The following is a 19,542-nucleotide window of genomic DNA, read 5'->3' as shown; positions in this document are numbered from 1 at the left end:
AGCAGAGTACTGGAAGCGTAAATACTCGGCAGATTACCAGTAGTTTAGTTTAGTTTAGTTTCCTCCCACTCTAAGTTAGTATTAGGGGTGGTCTGTCTGGTGAAGCATGGCTTCCTTCAAAAGACATCCGCTTGTGATACATTTTAATGTAAGTGGATACACATTTAGAAATATTTGTTATTAAAACCTCTAAGGAGAAAAAGATGAAAAAAGCAGCAGTAGAGTGCTTGCTAAGTGATGATTTCTTCAAGATTCTGTTTCTCTGTACATCACACCAGAATTTAGCTATCAGTAGTTGAAAAGAAATACTCAAAGGAGCCTCCTGATGTACAATACTTTAATCACCTTCCCTTTAATAGTTTGCATTATGAAGACACATGCTATCTCATAACCCTGCCTCGAGGGCAATGATGTTTCCCCGTATTGTGTAAATAAAAGAACTCCATAGAAAGCTGACAGGGCCAAAATAAAACAGGTTTTGTGTCTATGGCTGTTCTGATGAAAATCTGACTAATTGAAAGGACAAGTTACAGAAAAAAACCTCAGTCTTTATAAACAAATCTGTTGCAGCCTACTGAGGTTCCCGGTTGAATGTATGGTGGCCTATATTTAAAGAAATCCCACTGGAGGCAAACAAATGCTTGGAAAACTTCTTCTCTTTCTTTTTTTTTTTTTTCCCAAGTCTTCACCTATATGGTCATGAAGGCAGTTGGGTGTAATTACCACCACGATACCCGTGTGTGTGGTCTGTGATGCTCACAAGCCTGTTCTTGTACCTTGCGTGCAAGTTCGTCTTCTGACTGTTATCTCAGACTCTTATTTGTGACTGTTGCATCACAAAATGTTTTGCCTGGCGTTAATCACAAAGTGGCAAATGTTTTATTTATTTATTTATCTTTAATCCAAACAAGTAGACCATGGAGTAGCATTTGAGTAACATTTGAGTCCTTTTTTCCTTCCTTTCCCCCTCCCTTTGCGCTTGATGCGAATTCTGTGTACTGCATCGAATAGATGCGAGGTCAGGAGGCGTCAACTAAGTACTAATGGAACTGACTTCCGATGCTATTAATGAAAGCATGACTCATGTTCTAAGGATTTGCAGTTGGATTCCTGTAACTTTTGGTATTTCTGTTTCATTGTTTTCAGTAATTATGTTTTCCTAGAACACAAAGTGATCGCGAAAGAATTAATGTATTAAAAGCAAGAACAGCATATTCATTTGTTTAAACTCATCCTAGTATGGATGAATTGTATATTAATCTCACAAAAGATTTCTGACACAGAGAGTAGTTACACTTGTAATTTTCTTTTGATCTTTGCTGTTCAGAAATATCTTAGCGGGGGAAAAAGGCAAATATTCAAATAGTAAACACAGGGTGTTTTTGTAGTGAACAGACATTCAGAATTCACATATCAGTGTGAATCAGTTCTCTGTTTCTGAGCAGTTGGAAACAGCAATGTGGTTACAGGGAGAAAATACTGAAAACATCTATATAGTATTTCTCCTGTGATAATGTTCAGATATTTTTTGTTATTGTTGATGGTAGAACTGGTTAGTGCTAAGACTGTAAATCGTATAAAAACCTGAGGCATATGCCAAGAAGGAAACTCCTGAAGCCCTGGTCCTTTTCCTTGAGACTGGATGATAGTCACATGGGGATGAGCTCCATGCCCCCGGAGTGTTGTGGCAGTAAGACTGAGCCCCAGAATGGACTTGAGAAACTACAGAGAATTCCCAGTTCCTTTATAATTTCAGGAAAGTAATTTAATGGAGTCATTTCCCCATTCTCCTTTTGGAATAAGACAATAAATTTTCACAATCTTCTTCAAGTTAAGTGTGCGGAGATCAGACTCGCCAGTAATGGCAGCCAAGCAGGAAAGCTGAGAACATTTACTGTTCCTTAGATGACTGCTTGAAGAAGCACCTATATTCAATTCTGATGCCACTCATGTTTTAAGAATGGTTTTGAAACTGGATAGAAAAGTGTGGTTTTGTATAAACAGAGGTGTAAAATGGGCTGGAGAGCAACAGAACTCTTTTTTTTTTTCCCCCTCTGGTTTATGATAGGGAATTGATGAGCTTGCTATGCTGTCACTAGTTTTTCCCTTGGTACAACTTCTGGGAATGGTGCCTTCCCTTTTTGTCTTTGTTGGAAGCCTCTGCTGGATGAGAGAACAGAAGCTTGAGTTCATTTTACAGTTTTTAATGAATTATTTTGACATAGTTCGTCTGGTACCCAGGTTCAAGAGGAATGGAAAATTGGCGTTTCGTTATAAATCCTTCATGATTTCTTATTTGGATTTTACTTTTGTCCTTTTCAGTGTCAGCCTCTCTGTTGCTTCTAGCAACAGAGCTAGAAGCTGTTGTAGAGCTAGAAGCTAGAAGTTGTCTGTAGCAGCAGATTTTCCAGTGGCGTATGTCATGTAGGGATTCAGTTGCCGTTTGTTTGTTTCAACATCTCTCTCATGGTCTTTCATTAAAGGTGAATTAGAAAAGACCTGACTGTATAATGAGTTCTCTGTGATGAATAAATATAGTTTACTATGAAATCTGCCTTATAAAGGTAAATTCAGGGCTCTGAAAGGCGACTTCAGCCATGCAGCAGATGTCCTGTGAAACCTGTGCCACCACTTATTTATTGGTGCTAGGTCTTGGTTTTGTTTGTGTGCTGGGACATTTCATGTCTGGGCAGATACAGTTTATAGCTTCATCTGTAAATGGCTTCTGCATTTGCTGATTTGAGGATACACTGCTGGTACATCTTGGGTCTGTGGAATGTGTAAGGAAATGAGCTCTGCACAGTGAGCTGGTCGTGGGGCCTTTGTGCCTGGTGAGCACATGAGTCTGCTGGGGCTTTGCCCTTTGTTTTTCTGACAGGTTACAAGTGAACTGGAGGTATCAAATGGAGCAGGAGCCTCAGTCTTTATAGGATAAGTTGTTTATTTTAATTGCTCTTGTTGTTTAATGAAGATCTTAACATTAAGGTATTTCCTTGGGTTTGTATCTATTTGAACTGAAGACAAACTAGAGAATCCAGTAGTTCTAGTCTTACCCTACCATTTTGCCTGCCTTGGAGGCAAAAAGTGGCAGGTAGCCCAGCTGAAGAATAATTTTTGACCAGTTGCTGCACACTGAGTACCTGGAGACCTGCAAGCCTTGCAGAATGGTTGAGGTTGGGAGGAATCTCTGGAGGTCATCTTGTCCAGTCTAGGATCACCTAGAGCCATCTGCCCCAGACCATACCCAGATGGCTTTTCAATATCTCCAAGCATTGAGTTTTGGAAGCAGTAGCTTTGGAACTGTTTCCAGCTAAGCTGCTACAGAGAGTGTTAGTGGCTGCCCTCAAAGGTTGCAGATGCACAACTCCCAAGGGACAGGTAGATGTGTTTGAGCTCAGAGAGCAGCCTGCATACTTGTTGGCTCCCGTGATGACTGAGAACTGACATAAAAGGTAATCCATGGGGAACATGCATAAATCCAAATAAGCCACAATATTTTACCCGGAAGAGTAAGATTTCTGTTAGACTTGGTAAACTTTGAAGCAGGCACTCCAGCACTTTTGTGTTGTTTTTGTAGTAGTATTTTGTATTACTTCTTTTGGGCAAAGTTTAAGGCGTACTCCTCTAGGCTAGAGGTGGCTTTCAAGACCTGACCTAGAAATATTCCAATACTAAAATTTTTTTAGATCTGACTAGGTTCCACTGCCTGGAAGAAGAAAACCTTACTGCCAGATTCCCAGAGCAGGAATGTTCCAAAATCACGCAAAGAAACTGAAGCAGCTCATCTATTCTGTTGTTCTTCAAGATGGTTTCTGTACATCTGAACACCCTACCCGATTTTCTTCGGCATTACAACTTCAACAATGAACCTACAGAGGCCATAGAGAAAAATAAAGTAGCTTTTGTTCCGTGTCCCCTGTTCTCCAGATGTTCCATGCCATCAGGGAAGGGGCAGGGGTCAGCAGAGTATTGCAGTGGGTACTGCTCCCACAGGGGCTGTTCTACTCTAAGTTATAATCGAAGCAGGAATGTGCAGTGATCAGCATGAAAACTCTAGTTGTTGGATGAGTAACCTTTATTTTTTGTTGGAAAAGTTTCCCACTGAGATCATCTGACAGTAAAATGTGTCAAGTTAACTTGTATTTTTATGACTTTGCTGGAAAACTGATAGACAGGTTGCTAGCGGCGTGAACTGTATTTTGCCATGCTTGCCCCTTCCTCCCCTCTGCAGGTATTCTTGTAGGGCAAGGTAAATCTTTTAAATCAGAAAAGACTTTGATAGCAGCTCATATTTTCTGTAGTGTGTAGTTGGACAGCATCTAGCATGACGGTTAACAGCTTCTCTTTTTTCAAGTATCTTCTGCATAACCTTGATGCTAAGAGATTTATAGAAAGATGAAGAGACCAGAATAGCTAGCAATTAAAGCTGTCTCAGACTCTGGAAAACAGACATGACACATGCAACTGTATTTCTGAGCATAAAGCAAAACCTAAATGTTTTGGGGGTTTTTTTCCCCTTCCATTAATCGAGAGGTTAAATTTTTTTTTTTTTTTAAAACCTATTGAGGTAGGTATTATGAAAGTGGACTTTCCTGGAATTACTTTTTTTTTTAATAAGGAAACCAGATTCGTGTGTCTGTTTCATAAATTCTGTTAAGTTTGTTTTTCACAGTAAAGTCAAATTATGAAAGGGCTTATGTTGCAGCAATTTGAGCATTTTGTAAACAACCAGCATCTTGGATGGCCTTAGCCCCACTCAGCAGTCATTCACAATGGATTTTAAAACCTTCCTAGTGTCCCTTGGAGCAGATGGGCCCTATTTCACAAGGCTGTGTAATTCTATCCCATTTTTAGTCTTGAAAATTTTAATTCTGATAGTTTTTTCTTCTTTTGATTTTCAAAAAGTTAGTCAGCTCCAGTTCCCTTACGGCAGTGGAGTACTGTCCTTTCATACGTTGTTTCTTGGCCAGTCCCATGTCATGGAGCAGAGAATGCAGGACAGATGCTTCACGCCTGGCATACTCAGCTGTTCCTGAGAATAAAACTACTACGTGCAACTGGCAAGTACTGCTGGAGGCAGCATATGCTGGCTGTTAATGTGTGACCTTTTTGTACTCAGTAACTTGACTAGCTCTACCCATTTAGATTTAAAAAAAAATTGGATACGAAATTTAGGCAACCGAGTTTCTGACTATCAAGTACTGCTTCATAGTAAATGTATTTATCACTGCAAAGCTCTAAAGTTCTAAATGTAAACTGTTAATAGTGCACTGACCCATGTGCAGAGGTGGGTGAGTAGCACAGACTGCCAGCCAGGTTCTTGGGGTACGTGGAGCTGCAAGTGATTGAATTACACTGGCTGAAGAAGTTCTTGTCTCTTCAGCTGAGAGTTTTACCGCCACTGAGCCGACGTGCAGCTCAACTGCTCATACACGCCCTACCAGACCACTAGAAAAATAAGCTAAGTTGTGCTATTTTAGTTACTGCAGCCACAGAATAAACTGGGAGACACTGACTGAATGCTCTTCTTGGTGGTGCAGCATTTTATGGTTGCCTCAGCGTAAAAGAATTATGAATTTTGACTCCTTAATGAATAGCAAAGGCCTTGGAAGCGAGACACATGCATCTGAGTCTCTTGGCTTTTCTTTTTATTACCCAATCATCCGCACTGGGGATGCACTGGAAGTGTTTCTGCAGGAAGTCTGCCTTGCTGCAAAATGGCTTCTTTGGGGCCAGTGCTGTAGAATAATAAAATAAATAAATCCTCTGTGAGGAACTATTTTATACAGTACCTTTCATAACTTAAAATCACATATAGTGTAATTTTATTTTAAGTTCAAAATCAGTTTTCCCAAAAGACCAATCTACTTCACCTTGCATCTTTTTGCTACCAATGCTGTCATGGGAGTTAAAGAACTGGATGAAATCTAGTTGTTGAAATAACCTAGTACAAATTCTTACTGTGATTGGCTGTTTGCTGAGCTGTACTTCTGAATAATACTTAAGTGCCTTGTATTTACACACCTGGCTTTCCATGCATTTTATAAAATGACTAAGGGAAGAATGAAAATATTCTAAATGTACTCACTACAAATGTAGGATTTATTTATCTTGAACTTCTTGCCTTTTTGAAGAATTTATTTTTTAAATGTGTTTATTCTTCCTAAAGAAAAGATGACAGAGGCAGTTCAAACATATGAGTTGTTAAGATACTACATTTTTGAAATTTATTGATGAAATAAAAATCAGGATACTTTTTGTGGGCGGTTTTAGTTTTGTTTTAATGAAAAAAACCCCCCAGAATGTTTCAGGTGGGAGGGGGGATATTTATTTTTGTGCTCTCTTTGTATCTTTTATGATGTTGCTGCTGGACATTCCACAGGAAGACTTCACATGCAGTGTTGCTCCTGTTTACTGGCAGTGTTTCCCAGACCTGCTGGTCAGTTGTAGGGGCTTTACTCTGCTAGTTTGGTTGTTGGTCATTAATGAAGTTGTGTGAAAGAGCCCAAACTGATCAGCTCCTGAGGAAAAGCAGTAAATGTCAGTGCAGTGGCTGGGTCATGTGGAAAAGAAGAGCTAGGTCAATAGCCAGAGAGTGGAAAAACCCCTCTGAATTCAGTAGGCACTGGGCTGGGTAGTGCAGTCTGAAAAAGATCATCTTGGTTTAGGATCTGTAAACAATTAGGTAACACCTGCAGTTGTTGGAGAAACCAGCAAATAGCTCTGTAATTTATGCTTGAGGACAAGCGATGCAGATGATGGCAAACTGTGCAATGAAGTTTTTATTCAGCACCTATGAACTTCAGACATTTGCACATTCATCTTGTGACATCTGTCGAGGTTTTTTTTGTCATCTGTATGAAAGTAACTTTGGGATAAACCTCATTTTTATTTCTGTCTGTGAGAGTAGAGTTTAAGGAATGGATACATATAATTCAGGATGATTTTCAGTGTGTCTTTCCAGAAGACCTTAATCCTCCTTAATATTTTATGCATAGAATCACTGACGAAAATTATTTTTCTTTCTTTGTCTGAAGCCACCCAGAGTGAGGAGCGGCTGTGTGCATTTAAGGACCCATATCAGCAGGACCATGGAATCAGTGAGAGCCGAATCTCCCAGGAGAATGGCACAATTTTGTGCATGAAAGGTAGTACCTGCTATGGACTTTGGGAAAAAACACGAGAAGGAGACATACATCTTGTAAAACAAGGTATGGAACAGTTCAGTTTAAGAGCAGTAGTTTTGCTACTTATTTCACATTTTGTGATCTAGCCAGCAGATACAAAGATGCACAGCTGCAAAACTAGACTTCTTGCACATTGTACAAATGCATACTTATAAATTTCCCATTTAGCAATTTTAAATATGAACAGAAAGTTCTTTTGAAATAAATGACTTCTAAAAGAAACCAAAGACATCAAGGCACAGTTGAAGGAAAAAGCACTCAAATTTCTTGTTACTTAGGATGTCCAGAGGCTTGTGATGTCAAGATGGCTTTCTTGAATTTCAGTATGCGTATTGATGTAATGATAAATTTAACAATAAGTGTCTCATTAAGTAAAAAAAATGTATACTCATATTGGTTGGATGTTTGTTTACAAAGGAAACTCCAGCTGTGCCACAAAACTGTCCCAGATCAGTAGCGCAATTCACTGCTGTTCTGTGGGGGCAGTGATGGTAGGAGGGTTCAAGAGCCTTGCAGTTGCTGGAGACGTTTTGATTACCATTCTCAGGGACTCTGCTCTTTGTTACTTGGATGCAAGTTAATTTAGTATAAAGCTGAATGAAAGCTGGTATTTACAAACAGCTGTGCAGTTGTACTCCATGTTGTTTCATGTTTGATCTGGCAAAGTGCTGAAGGAGGCAGACTGACTGCTCACCTCTGCCCCCCTGCTGCCTCTCTGCCTTCCAGACATCTGTGCATAAATGACATTTAACTGCCATTGACCATACTTGGGAAGGAACAGTTGCTGCAGGGAGAAAGGGCCTGGTATTAACCAAGAAATAACTGTAGAAAAGCCCAGTGATGTTGACAGTGAGGAAGGACAGAATCTTGAAAATTGTGCAAGAAGCACCAAACTACATAGTCTTGTGACCTAGGGAGGGGACTAGGTCACAATTCATTTAGACTCTAGACCAAAGGGTGGTGATATGCTCTGTGGTACCAGAGAAATGGGGAATGGCATGCTTGTGCTTTGAAGGCTTAGGAATTCAAGTTTTATCATATTAAGGTGACAGCTGGACACCTCTGATGTTGGCCTTCATTGCTGCCCATGTTTCCTCTCCTTGACTGTGGGAAGTTCTAAAAGAAATTCTTCAGGTTTTGATTTAAAAGGTAGTAGTAAAGTCAGATAAGCAGATTATGATAACTGTTTTCACCCCACTTGGTAATGTTTAATTAGGTAATGTATGGATTTCTATAGGTGTGTTTATCTATTTGATAGAACAAATTTTATACTTCCTTTAAAAAAGGTTCTTTAATTTGCCTCTTTTTACAGGTTGCTGGTCTCATATAGGAGACCCACAGGAGTGTCACTTTGAGGAGTGTATAGTTACAACCACCCCTTCCTTGATTCAGAATGGAACATACCGCTTCTGCTGCTGTAGTACGGACTTGTGTAATGTCAACTTCACAGAAAATTTTCCACCTCCTGATCCTACTGATACAACACCTTACAGTAAGTCAAATGTTTCCCTCTATGCTATTTTGTGGTTTAAATGTCTTAGAGAAAGATGCTTCTTTCATGGTACTGTTAAATGTGAAACCTGTGACTTTTCTATTTATGTGCCACGGAGACGGCAAGCAGAACAGAGCTTTCACTTACAAAGTTTATCACACATATATTCCACAGTGCTCCACAAAGACTGAGCTAAATATTTACAGCAGGATTGTTTCTATAGGCGACTGCTGAATGCAGATTACGTTTTCCAAAATGGTCTGTGATCTTGGGTGTTTTGATAGTTGGATGCCCAAGCTCATAAGCCTGTGGGGATATTCAGGATTCATGACTTCTGTTAAAAACAGGCCAGTAGGTTCATTCACCTTTGGATGGTCTGGCCTGTCTGTTCAGTCATGGTGCACAGGTAGCTTGGAGTGGTAGAACCGGTCTTATATCAGACTGTAGAGATTCTCTCCAACAGTCTTACAGTGCTTTGAAATCTGACTTCTTTCTTTTGCATATCTCTGGTAGGCGTTAACTTTGATATAATATTCAGAAATACTGGTTTGAGCAACGTAATTTTCTGTTATAAAATCAACATAACACATGGATCTAAATCAAGGGATCAAATGCTTACCTTCTGTGACAGAAGCACGATCATAACTAGCAGGCACACTGTTGTGCTGTGTTCCAAGAGTTAAGAACCTGTAAAGAGGCTGAGTTAGTGGCCTAACGTAAACATTTGGATAGCCTTTTCTAAATAAGAATTGTGAAAGAGAAATTAAATACAGTTAGGTATGTAAAGGGAGACACAACTGCTCCGTGTGTTGAGAGTTCTTTATCAATGGAAAGTGTTTTGTAAATGAAGATGTCTTTAATTGGGTAGCATTTAGAGCTGTAGAATGCAAAAGGAATAGTTTGTGTTTAGGAATGATAGTATTTGAATTAACTTTAGCGTGAAGATCCCGATGCTTTAATTACTGATGCTTTCAAAAATGGCTGTAGGGTGGAGTATTTGTAAACAAGTGTGATCAAAACGAGGGCTTGGCATACTAAAAAATAAACAGCCTTTACTGGGAAAGTGCATACAATATAAATGGGTAAAGAAAGTTGATAAGACATGGTGCCTTTTGGTCGATAAGGCTATTTGTAGAACCAGTAAATAGTCACCATTTAGAATCAGCTCAGCACTGCACAATGCAGAACAGACTCTTACTTGACTCTTGTAGTAGTCATTGGATTGTGCTCCCCAAATGTGACTGGAGTTAGTGTTGTGGAGGGAGATTAGACAGGAGGAACAAAAAGTGTAAAGATAATTCCCTGTCCCTTTCTGTCCCCCCAAAATAGCAAAACCAGGTTCCTACAAAATGACTTGTGCTTCTTCAAGGGTAGAAATTACAGACTGAATTAATTCAGTTATTGAGTGATAAGATCTTCAAATAATTTTTATATGGAATTTTTAATAGTGAAAGATCTTATGTTGACTTGAAAGTGAGGGGGGGATTAAATTTAACACAGTCCTTAATTCACCCAGCTGTAATTGAGTGCTGCAGCATACATTTCTACTGACTCAAACTGTTTTGTATTATTGTGTCACCTTCCATTTTCATAATAGGCAAATGTGGCTTTAGGCATAAGCATAAGCAAAGTAGATTGCTGTGAGCACAGTTGTCTGTCTGCTTTGACAAGGTTAAGAAATGGAGATGGGCCATTCCAGTAGCACAGATGGCCTCATTTGCCACTCTGGTGTTTTATTTGTAAAGAGATGGAGATGGGCCATTCCAGTAGCACCGATGGCCTCATTTACCACACATCCCACAGAGATGGGGCTGCTCCTGACCGTTTATATCCCGAACACTCGTAGCACTGTGGAGGCAGAGGATGCTCTAGGAAGCTGGAAGGGTGAAAGAATGGGTAGGCTGTGGCACACAGACCCCTACAACATTACTGACCTCCATTCCAAGTGCTGGAGTCTCCATGGTCCCTTTTTCAGCCCTCTCAACTCCTTCCAGAACCCATTTTGGTGCTGTAAGATTCAGTTTTGCCATCTGAACATGGAGAACAGCACTCTTTCTTTGGCAAAATTCAGTTTTAATGGAATTTTTGGGAAGCTTTGTGTTAACTACTAGATACCTTACTTGGGCCCTCTTCCAGCCTTTCTATTGAACTTGAGTGCTCCAAGGGCATTAGTAAGCTTAGCTGCACAGGCTACACACCTTTCAGATAATAAAATTGAACCTGTCACAGTCATATAGGAAATCTTCTGCAGAAGGTTATTTCACTATTGCCTGTGAACTGTAAGAACACTATTTCATCTGTATTTTTGATAAAGCATTAAAAGTGGTGCACATTGAATAGTTCTTGAATGACAGAAAGTAATGTATGTGGCCTCCTAGAACTGTTCCTTTGATCCTGGAAATTTCGAAACAGAGGTGACTGGTGTACAGTTAATTGTGTGAAGCCTAAGTATTTGTAAATGTTTTTCTTCTGATTTTCAGTAAAATCACACAGCATAAAAAGTTCTTGGAATAACAAGTGTAAATTCAGCTATAGTTTAAAAACTAATGGAACCTGTAAACACTACTGATGCCCTTAGTCAATTTAAAGTTTAATTATTAAGGAAAATTGTAGCTGTTCTTTTTAAAATGATTCCTTGAAGGCTGTATGAAGGATCTGTGGAAACAGCAGAATAGTTAGGTTATTGAGCTAAATCCATCCAGAAGAATAATGAAGGAATAAAACAATTACTTTATACAGCCTTTTGGATGCAGTTTTTGTATGACAATTAACAGTGGTGTGTTGAAAGATGTAGCTGGACTATAAATGATTCAAGGATATGAAAGTAAGTTAAGACCTTAATATGTGTTAGATATAACAAATTAGCATTGTCATAAAATATAGCAGTTATAGAAATTAAGTGTAATATTTAAGATAATGTCAGTGTTGGTTTTAGGATGTCAAAATGTATTTATCACACAACCATATCTGGTAGAATGTTTTTTTTGTTTTTCGTGGTTTTTTTGTTTTTTGGGGGTTTTTTTGGTTCATATTTGATCAGGGAATAAATATAGGCTATCCATTCTGTTTTGTAACAAGTTTTATTAGAAATGAAAAATAAGATTAAGGACAAACAGGTTCTGGAAGCCTTAAATTTAATCTTTACTGCTTCTTAATGTGCAGCTGGTAATTTAAAACTATCATACATCTGAGTAGTCATAATATTTTTCCCTTCTATCTTCAAGATAATCCAGGCAGATTTGAGTAGTTGTTGGTTGCTAATCCCTCCAGCTAGAATTTTGCAAATGCTGTAGGATGGGTTATAGTCTAGAACCCACAGTCTGGAGGTATTAAAAATGCAAAGACTAAGGTAGCTGTTTCCTGATGCCGGGAGAAGCAGTGGTTGGAGCAGGGTGGTGACTTTGAATCTCAAGATTTGGTTGTGGAGTTTGGAGCTACTGAAATGCAGAAGTTCAGAAACAACCACTTATCCTCAAGCTAAGCTTGCACTTCTGGGGAAAAATATACTTTCTTCTGCCTAGCTAAATCACAAAAAATGGACAAAAAATTTTCCGTCTTAACTTCAGCCAGTATATTCATATACCCCTTAACCCTACCTAAAGAGGGCCAACTGTGGCTTCCTGGGTCAGTGTTTTGAGACGTGTTTACTTTGGCTTTGTCAAATATTTAGTTTGAGACTTGCCAAATATCTGCCTCCTGTGTCTACAAAATGCTTTCTAAATTCTGAGGCTGTTTTGAAGACAAATTCATTAGTTCCTCAATCATTCATAATGGCCAGTTAAATAGAACTTAAGTAGCTAAAGACTTAATGATGTCCCTCGTTGGTCATAGATATATTGCTGTAATGAAACAGTCACGTTAAAATAACATCAAGATGAAAGCAACAAAACAATTTCTAATTATTTTTTTTCCCTCAAGGCTGCATTCCTGGCTCTGCAAATAAATTAATGTTAGAGCAACTGAGTGTTAAGAATGTATTTTTGTATGATATATGGAAAAAATCCCTGGCAGCAACAGTCGAGCATTACTGGTACTTACTGTTGAAAATTATGTAGGGCATTCTTCTCACCAACAGCAAATGGTGGCTGCAATTTTTAGAGGCTTTTGGAAGCTTTTATTCAGTAAAAGCACAGAGATTTGGATATAAAGAGACTGCCTCACACAGCAAAGGAAGTTATTTCTTTATTCTGGAACACTGAAAGGTGGGTTTATCTTTCCAGTGGAACATCCTTGCCTTTCCTTGCCAGCCTTCTTGCTAGGTATATAAAATATGTATGTAGAAGTCTATCTTTAAGTGCACACAGAGTTGTGGGGAAACTTGGACGAAAGCTACCATTAAAAAAAAAGTAATTACTAATATATGTGACTGGGTCGGGTTAATTATGGTGGTAATAAGAGAATTTTCATTTAACTATTGTTTTTGTGAGGCAGCAGTTGGACTCATGTTGCTGTGGGCACGTGGCCCAATCTAACTCCCTCTGGAGCTGAATTAGATCATGTCAGGCTAATTTTGGAAAGTTGTAACCCTGCTCACTCTCAGTTGTTATCTTGAACTGCTTTTTCCGGAGAGCAGCATCCGATATTAGTTTATGATTGAAATGCATTTACTTCAGCTGGGTCGCAGTATCTGATCAGCTAATTTTGTAGCTGGTGTTTAAAGCTGCTCTTTCAGTTCTGATCTGCTTAATCTAAGAAAACACTCTGTAACACATTTTCCCTCGCGTGCGCTAATTTTTTTTTTCAGGTGATTTGGATACATAGTAAAGGGGAAATTAAAAACCTCTGCAAGGTGGTAGATATTGGGCATTAAAAGATGGAGCTGGGACTGATCTACACGAGGCTTAAAACTTGTACCCTTGAAATGATAGGGAGTTGGTCAAGTCAGTGAAGAGATAAGGCATTTTATGTCGTTAATGTACCTTCACTATGTTATAAGGGGGGGAAGAAATATTAAGACAGTAATTAAGGGCCTTAATATCTCTTTAAAAAAGTGTACTTTGAGACATTTAAGTATTTGATGCAAGAGAATGATACTGTGCCTTCAAGGAAGTTACTTTTTAGGGCACTGTAGAAAATGAAGATACTGAACTGCTAAAGGAGATACATGTGAATGTGTGTGGAGATTTCTAAGTATGTGTCTCTGTTAAAAGAGATTGTATGTGGAGCAACTAAGAGAGGGGGAAAACAAAAAGTAGGGGTTTTTTTAAAAATAATTTTTAATATACTGGATAATTATTAAATATTTGGATTTTAGCCAGCTGTTGACAAAGTTTTGAACCTTCAGTTGCCTTTCCATCTGAAATTTGGTGCTTAGTGTTTGTTTTTTGCTGTTTATTTGGTTACAGGAAATTAGTTAACTGTGGAGAGGGCTGTGACACAGGGTGCACATTGCTATAAGTGCATAGTGATAACATTTTGGAAACGTATTCTAATTAAGGCTATGTCTTGTGTGGTTGCAGCTGAGGGAAAGGTGATAGTATTGTGGATTAGCGGAGGGCAGAAAAAGTAGAAGTGAAAGTTGTTGCAGGAAGCAAAGTATCAAAGCAATTTTTTTAGAAATTCAAGTGAAAACTTTAATTTCCATAGAATTAGTGGAATGTACCAAAAATCTCCCAAGATAACTGGTAATGCTTGTTGAGTAACTTCAGTTTCCCGTTAGAAATGAATCTATCAAAGCCAAATCTCTTAAAGATTGTCGGTAGCAGCACTTACTGTTTTAACTTCTGAGACATCATAGTCTCCCGAGATTAAACTTGCATCTTTACTGAATTTAAAAGTAAAGCTTTGATGTGAAATTGGAGTCTGAATATGAAATATTAGCTGTGAAGGCAAAGCCTCCTTAGAAAACTGTACGTGTAAATTTTTTCTCTTACAGAAGCATTTAATCAGGAAGATGAAATTGGAGTGTTTTACTTGCTCTGGCATTGAAATATTTTGAAAATGTTTTTAAATTTCTGTTATGCACCAAACCCGTAAAATGCTGAAAGCTGTGTTAGAAGAGCAAACATGTTTATTTGAAAAAGGAGAAACATTTCAAATATTGTTTTTACAAAAAAAAAAGCTCCAACCCCCCTCCATTTTTTTTTCTTCTTTTTTTTTCCTTTTATGAGTATGTTCCCTATTGCTTTGTTGAACTAGGAGAACTGTACCAGGTCACCACAGGGCTGTGCCAGCAAGAATTAGTACTGTGTTATGACCCATAGGTCTGAGAACAAGGAATTTGCAAAGTTCTTTTTAAAATCTACTGACATCTAAAAAAAAAAGCTTTTTGAATGCAAGGTGGCATTTTTGTCTTTATCTTGACGTTGCAATATAGTATGTTTGTGAAGAGCTAGAGCTATATTTGTACTTTCTTTCAGAGGTCTCTATTCTTGAAGTAGATGTGAGGATAACTTGTGGCTTATTCATTTGATATAACTGTCTGATCTTCATCTCTGTCATCTTCGAAGTGTCCTGTGTATTTCTAGTACTGCACAGCAACTCTTTTATTCACAGTTAAGGTCTAAAATGAAGAAGGGAAACAAATTTTTTGAAATGCAATCGCTGTTTTTTGACACCTTCAGTAATAGTGAAAATGTACATTTTAAGCTAACTGATGTCTGTAAATAGGTGATTCACAGTTCTTTTATCATGTGCAGTTCTTGAGGTGCTAATTTGCATCTTGACTGGAAATTAGTTGCTTATGTTTTATGCACAGTTTAAAGAACTGCAAATATCTTTGGGTAATACAAATATAGTAAATATATTTTTTCCATTTACGGGGAACGTTGAGTATTGTCAGACTTTTTTATGTTGTGGTATAATAAATTCAATGTCATAGTTAGTAGATATCTTTTGTGACAGTGTACATTGAGGCTTTATTGTGAATGCCTTGTACACCCAAGGTAAAAGCAGATGAGACTCCTAACAACAATACTCTTTGCATCAAACAATGCATTGGGGGAAAACTGAACTGTAAATGAAAAAGGGAGCGGAAAGGAATTGTTTTGCCCCATCTCAAGGCAAAATGGAGAACGGACAAGGATGCTGTACTTTTTATGTCTTTATTTAGATGCTGCAATATGCAATGTGTAATACATGTATACAACATCAACATTATTCTAAACAAACTCTACAGTGCTATTTAACAACACAAATAATTTGAGAAGTAGATAGGAGCTCTCTGGAAGGCAGATTGACATATCAGTGCACATTTGGGTGACATTATCAACAACTATAGATCAACAGGCTTTCTGATGGTGTAGTAGTAGTAATAGGCTTCTAATATCTATTCCCCAAAAATTTCAAGACTGGGTGCTGTAGCTTTTAACACTTCAGAGAGAGTTAAAACTACAGCACTGTGGAAGCTACACCACTTTAAAGACTTGTGAATTTGTTTAGGTAACTCAGCACAGTATACTGAGTGAGTTAGCCAAGATACTTTACGCTCAAGTCATTGACAAGCAAAATTAAAATGCTATTTATGTTTTGTGGATGTTATACTTGTCTATGTCCCTGTGCTTTTCCAAACAACGTTTATTTCCTCACCGGCTTTGTTGACGTCCTGCTTTCCCTGTCTTGTCATGCTCAAGGCTCCTTGTGGTGAGCTGAAGTGGCAGAAATGGCTGTGCACAGGCTGCTCCCCGGCTGCAGCTCCTGACAGAGGGCATTAGCTTCAAAATGCTGCAGTTGTATCTCCCTGGGCAGGCTGGAGCTGCTGGGCTTGCTGAGAACACTGTTTCTCGTAACCCCCTTTGTCCTGTGATGTTACCCAAGGAGCATTCCTCGTATTTGATTTTTAGCATGGCTCTACTCTGGATTTCCTTAGCAATTCTGAAATGAATGGAGTTAAAAGGAACGAGAGCTCTGCAAAGTTTGGTTATAAAGCACTGGTAGGTGTTGCCAGCTACTACTAATAAATCCTCACCTCATGGCCAGTACAGTAGCAGTCTTTGTCCACAGACTACTGACATAGTAAGAGGCAGACGTGGGACTGGAGCTGTTAAGTGTTATTTGCTGTTCAGTGCTATTAGGCTCATCTGTGCAGAATGGTGTTTAGATCATGGAAAACCTTTCATGTATTTTTCTTGCTTCTTAATTAGACTTTTTCCATAAGCCTCTCTTGTTTCTGTCCTGTGTGCTAAGTTTGCTGACAAAAATCTAATCCTGTATCGTGGTTTTGTTGAATGCATTTTACCCCCTTGATTTTAGAACAGATACAATTTATAAAGAAAGCTTTAGGTTTTTGGCACTTGACATACCCTTAAAACAGCCCATTAGCCCGACTGCTTTGCAGTGATACCTGAGTTGCATCTATAGCTCAGCACAATGGGACCCAGCCTCCTCAGAGGAGACTGAAAGTCCAGACAGACTATTAAAATATCTTGGCTCTTTACAGTTGGTCATTAATCACAGTTCCTTATTGAGCATTTTTGATAAATTTTTTTTTGTTTATCTGAAAAACATTGTGATCCAGAAAATCCAATACGATACTTAACATTGATTCCTGGCTGCTTTCTTTATGATGTAGCATATTGTGCATCCTCAGAGAGGATGCTCTCTGGAGGTAAAATGCTAATGATACTTCAATCTGGCACAATCCTAGGAGCTGTAAGTAAATAAAACATTTGTTTTTTAACAGTGTGGTAAGTTGTTTCTAAGGACACTTGAGGAATTACTTTTAAACAAAGCATTTAAAGAGCGAGAATTATGTAGGTTAGCTGTCAGGTGGCTCCTGCAGAGGCTGGTGCAGAGCAGGCAGTGAGCAGAGAGAGTCACATTCCCCCCAAGCCAGGGAGCAAAAGCTGCAGGGCAGCACCATGCCTGGTTGGATCTGGCTTGCAGGCTCTGTAGTCAGAGCCTGAACTCGGGACTGTCTGTGCTTATCTTTGTCTGTATGCACTAAGTGACTGTTCTTTATGTGATTTGATTTCTTTCAACAACTGTGCTGTTGGAGCATCTTCTGTTGGGAGTGTAAAAAGGGTTAGGAGCTGTACTGGATAGAAGCTATAGTTTGTCCTTTCCCTCCATTGTATTAGACAAAGTATCTGCTTGTTGGTGGATACTGGGGATGAGGGTTTTAAATTAGTTTCCCTTACAAAGGAAGGCTAATGTTCTTTGTATTAATCAAGTGAATGGCAGATGCAGGTGCGTGCCTCAGTTGTTTGGATTGTAAACTTGTGACTAACTCTTGAATGCTGAATGTGAAGTTTCGTAGCTGGGGTCTGTGTCATCCTGGCTATACACATCTCCATTAGTTCTGAAGAATTGAGCTGTCAGGGCTGTTTTGGAGTCGCCTGAGGTGACCTTTTGGCTTTCTGGGTAACAGAACCCGTGTGCTTGAAAAACAAGGAGTTCGCAGAGGATCCAGGGGAACCCACACACACAGGAAAGCATCACGTCAGTGTGCTCCTGGTCAGACCCCCTGATTATGCACCAACTGCAGGTGTTTCAAAGCTATCACTTCCAGGATGGAATAACTGCTATTGTTGCTGTCCAAATGGGAGACATGATGAAAGTATATTCACTAAAATCTTGGTGAAGATTCCCATGAATGTAATTGTACTTCTTTGCAAAGTAGGGATTCAAGTCGATACCAAAAACCTATTTACATTTGTGTTGGTTGTGTAACCAAGAAAGCTTACTATTGCTAGTAGGGCAGATTAGGGTGAGGGGAATTTGTGAAAAAGTTTTAAGGAGACTAATATGAAGTATAAAGAGTAGAGTTCCTCAATCCACAACTACTTCTGTATAGTATTTCTATGTGTCTTTTCATTTTATCTGGGTATTTTGTGGTGTTACTCTTCCCAGTCACATTGCAGTTTTGTTGTTCTTCCATGGTAGGTTTGGGAATGTTCCTTCCTTACGTATTGAAATAGCTGTTGATGTATACCATTCACCAGTATTATTTTTGCTGTTTTGTATTTAATAAATAAAATGAATGGTGCGGTGTTGCTATGGACACTAATACGTAAGCATAGGAGTTGGGAGACTGAGTGTTGTGTCTGTTTTTGTGTGACAGAGACTTTCCCTGTTGCAGTTCTCATTAGGACTGAATTTTGTGATAGGAAGTCTGATTTTTTCATGTCAGCTGTTAGAAATCTGCGGGTTTTTTATTGTTGTTTTTTAGCTTCCATGTTTTCAATATCAGAATAGATGTTGATCTTTCTAAAAACCAAACATCATCAGATTCATGTAGATAGTCTATACATTTCTTTCTCAGAAGTCTGGTTTGTTTATCAGTGTTTTATTTTGGGGATACTAAGATGTTTATTCTGTAACACATTTATTAATTTGAAAGAAATCAATATATTAATTAGTCTTAAAATCTGACTTACCGAGTTTTACCTTATTTCAGTTTATTTGTGTAGTACACTTCTAAACATTAGCTGTATAGCTGTGTCTAGAGGGGAGAAGTTAAGAATTCAATCTCTAAGGGCAAGGAAAGATACTGAGAGAAGCGTGAAGACTTTCTATTGCCTTAGCTTTTCTTTTTTTTTTTTTTTATGGAACCTTAGCATTTTTTCTCTTCTTTTAGAGTAGAAAGGTAGATCTGATATTTTCTGAGAAGTCTGAGGAAGGACGTTTTCTAAGACATCAATACCGAGTTGCAGAGAGATAGGAGATTGTGATCCAGCTCTTTTAAATTCCTTTGAAGGTTTCAGTGAGGTGGATTCAGTGTTTAAGCACTACAGTTTTGTGCATTTGTTTTAAAGGTTGAGCCTACAAAATACTGCATATATGTTTCTTGGCATTAGGCCAATTATCTCCTAAAAGTTTGTGAAATCTCTATGAGTGATATTAGACAGCTTTTGACTTTGGCCTGGATTTTTGCCTTCCTTTAGACTGGCGGCGTGAGGCTCATTTAGAAACTGCTAGTCTGAG

At 38.6% G+C, this 19,542-nt stretch overlaps 1 protein-coding gene across 2 annotated transcripts in view; it reads left to right on the top strand.

Moving 5' to 3' along the window:
* Positions 1-19,542, top strand: part of BMPR2 (bone morphogenetic protein receptor type 2) — a 108,579-nt gene that overhangs the window by 46,724 nt on the left and 42,313 nt on the right. For both annotated transcript variants that reach the window (XM_039389632.1, XM_027731565.2), the window contains exons 2-3: positions 7,038-7,211; positions 8,500-8,679. In XM_039389632.1, coding sequence (XP_039245566.1) covers positions 7,038-7,211; positions 8,500-8,679 — 354 coding nt within the window. The remainder of the gene's footprint in view (positions 1-7,037; positions 7,212-8,499; positions 8,680-19,542) is intronic.

Source organism: Pipra filicauda, unplaced genomic scaffold, assembly GCF_003945595.2.
Source record: "Pipra filicauda isolate LSUMZ 115617 unplaced genomic scaffold, ASM394559v2 scaffold74_size2892960_pilon, whole genome shotgun sequence".
NCBI classification, from domain to species: domain Eukaryota; kingdom Metazoa; phylum Chordata; class Aves; order Passeriformes; family Pipridae; genus Pipra; species Pipra filicauda.
The sequence above is the reverse complement of the archived record's forward strand: the minus strand, read 5'-3'. Positions and strand labels throughout refer to the sequence as shown.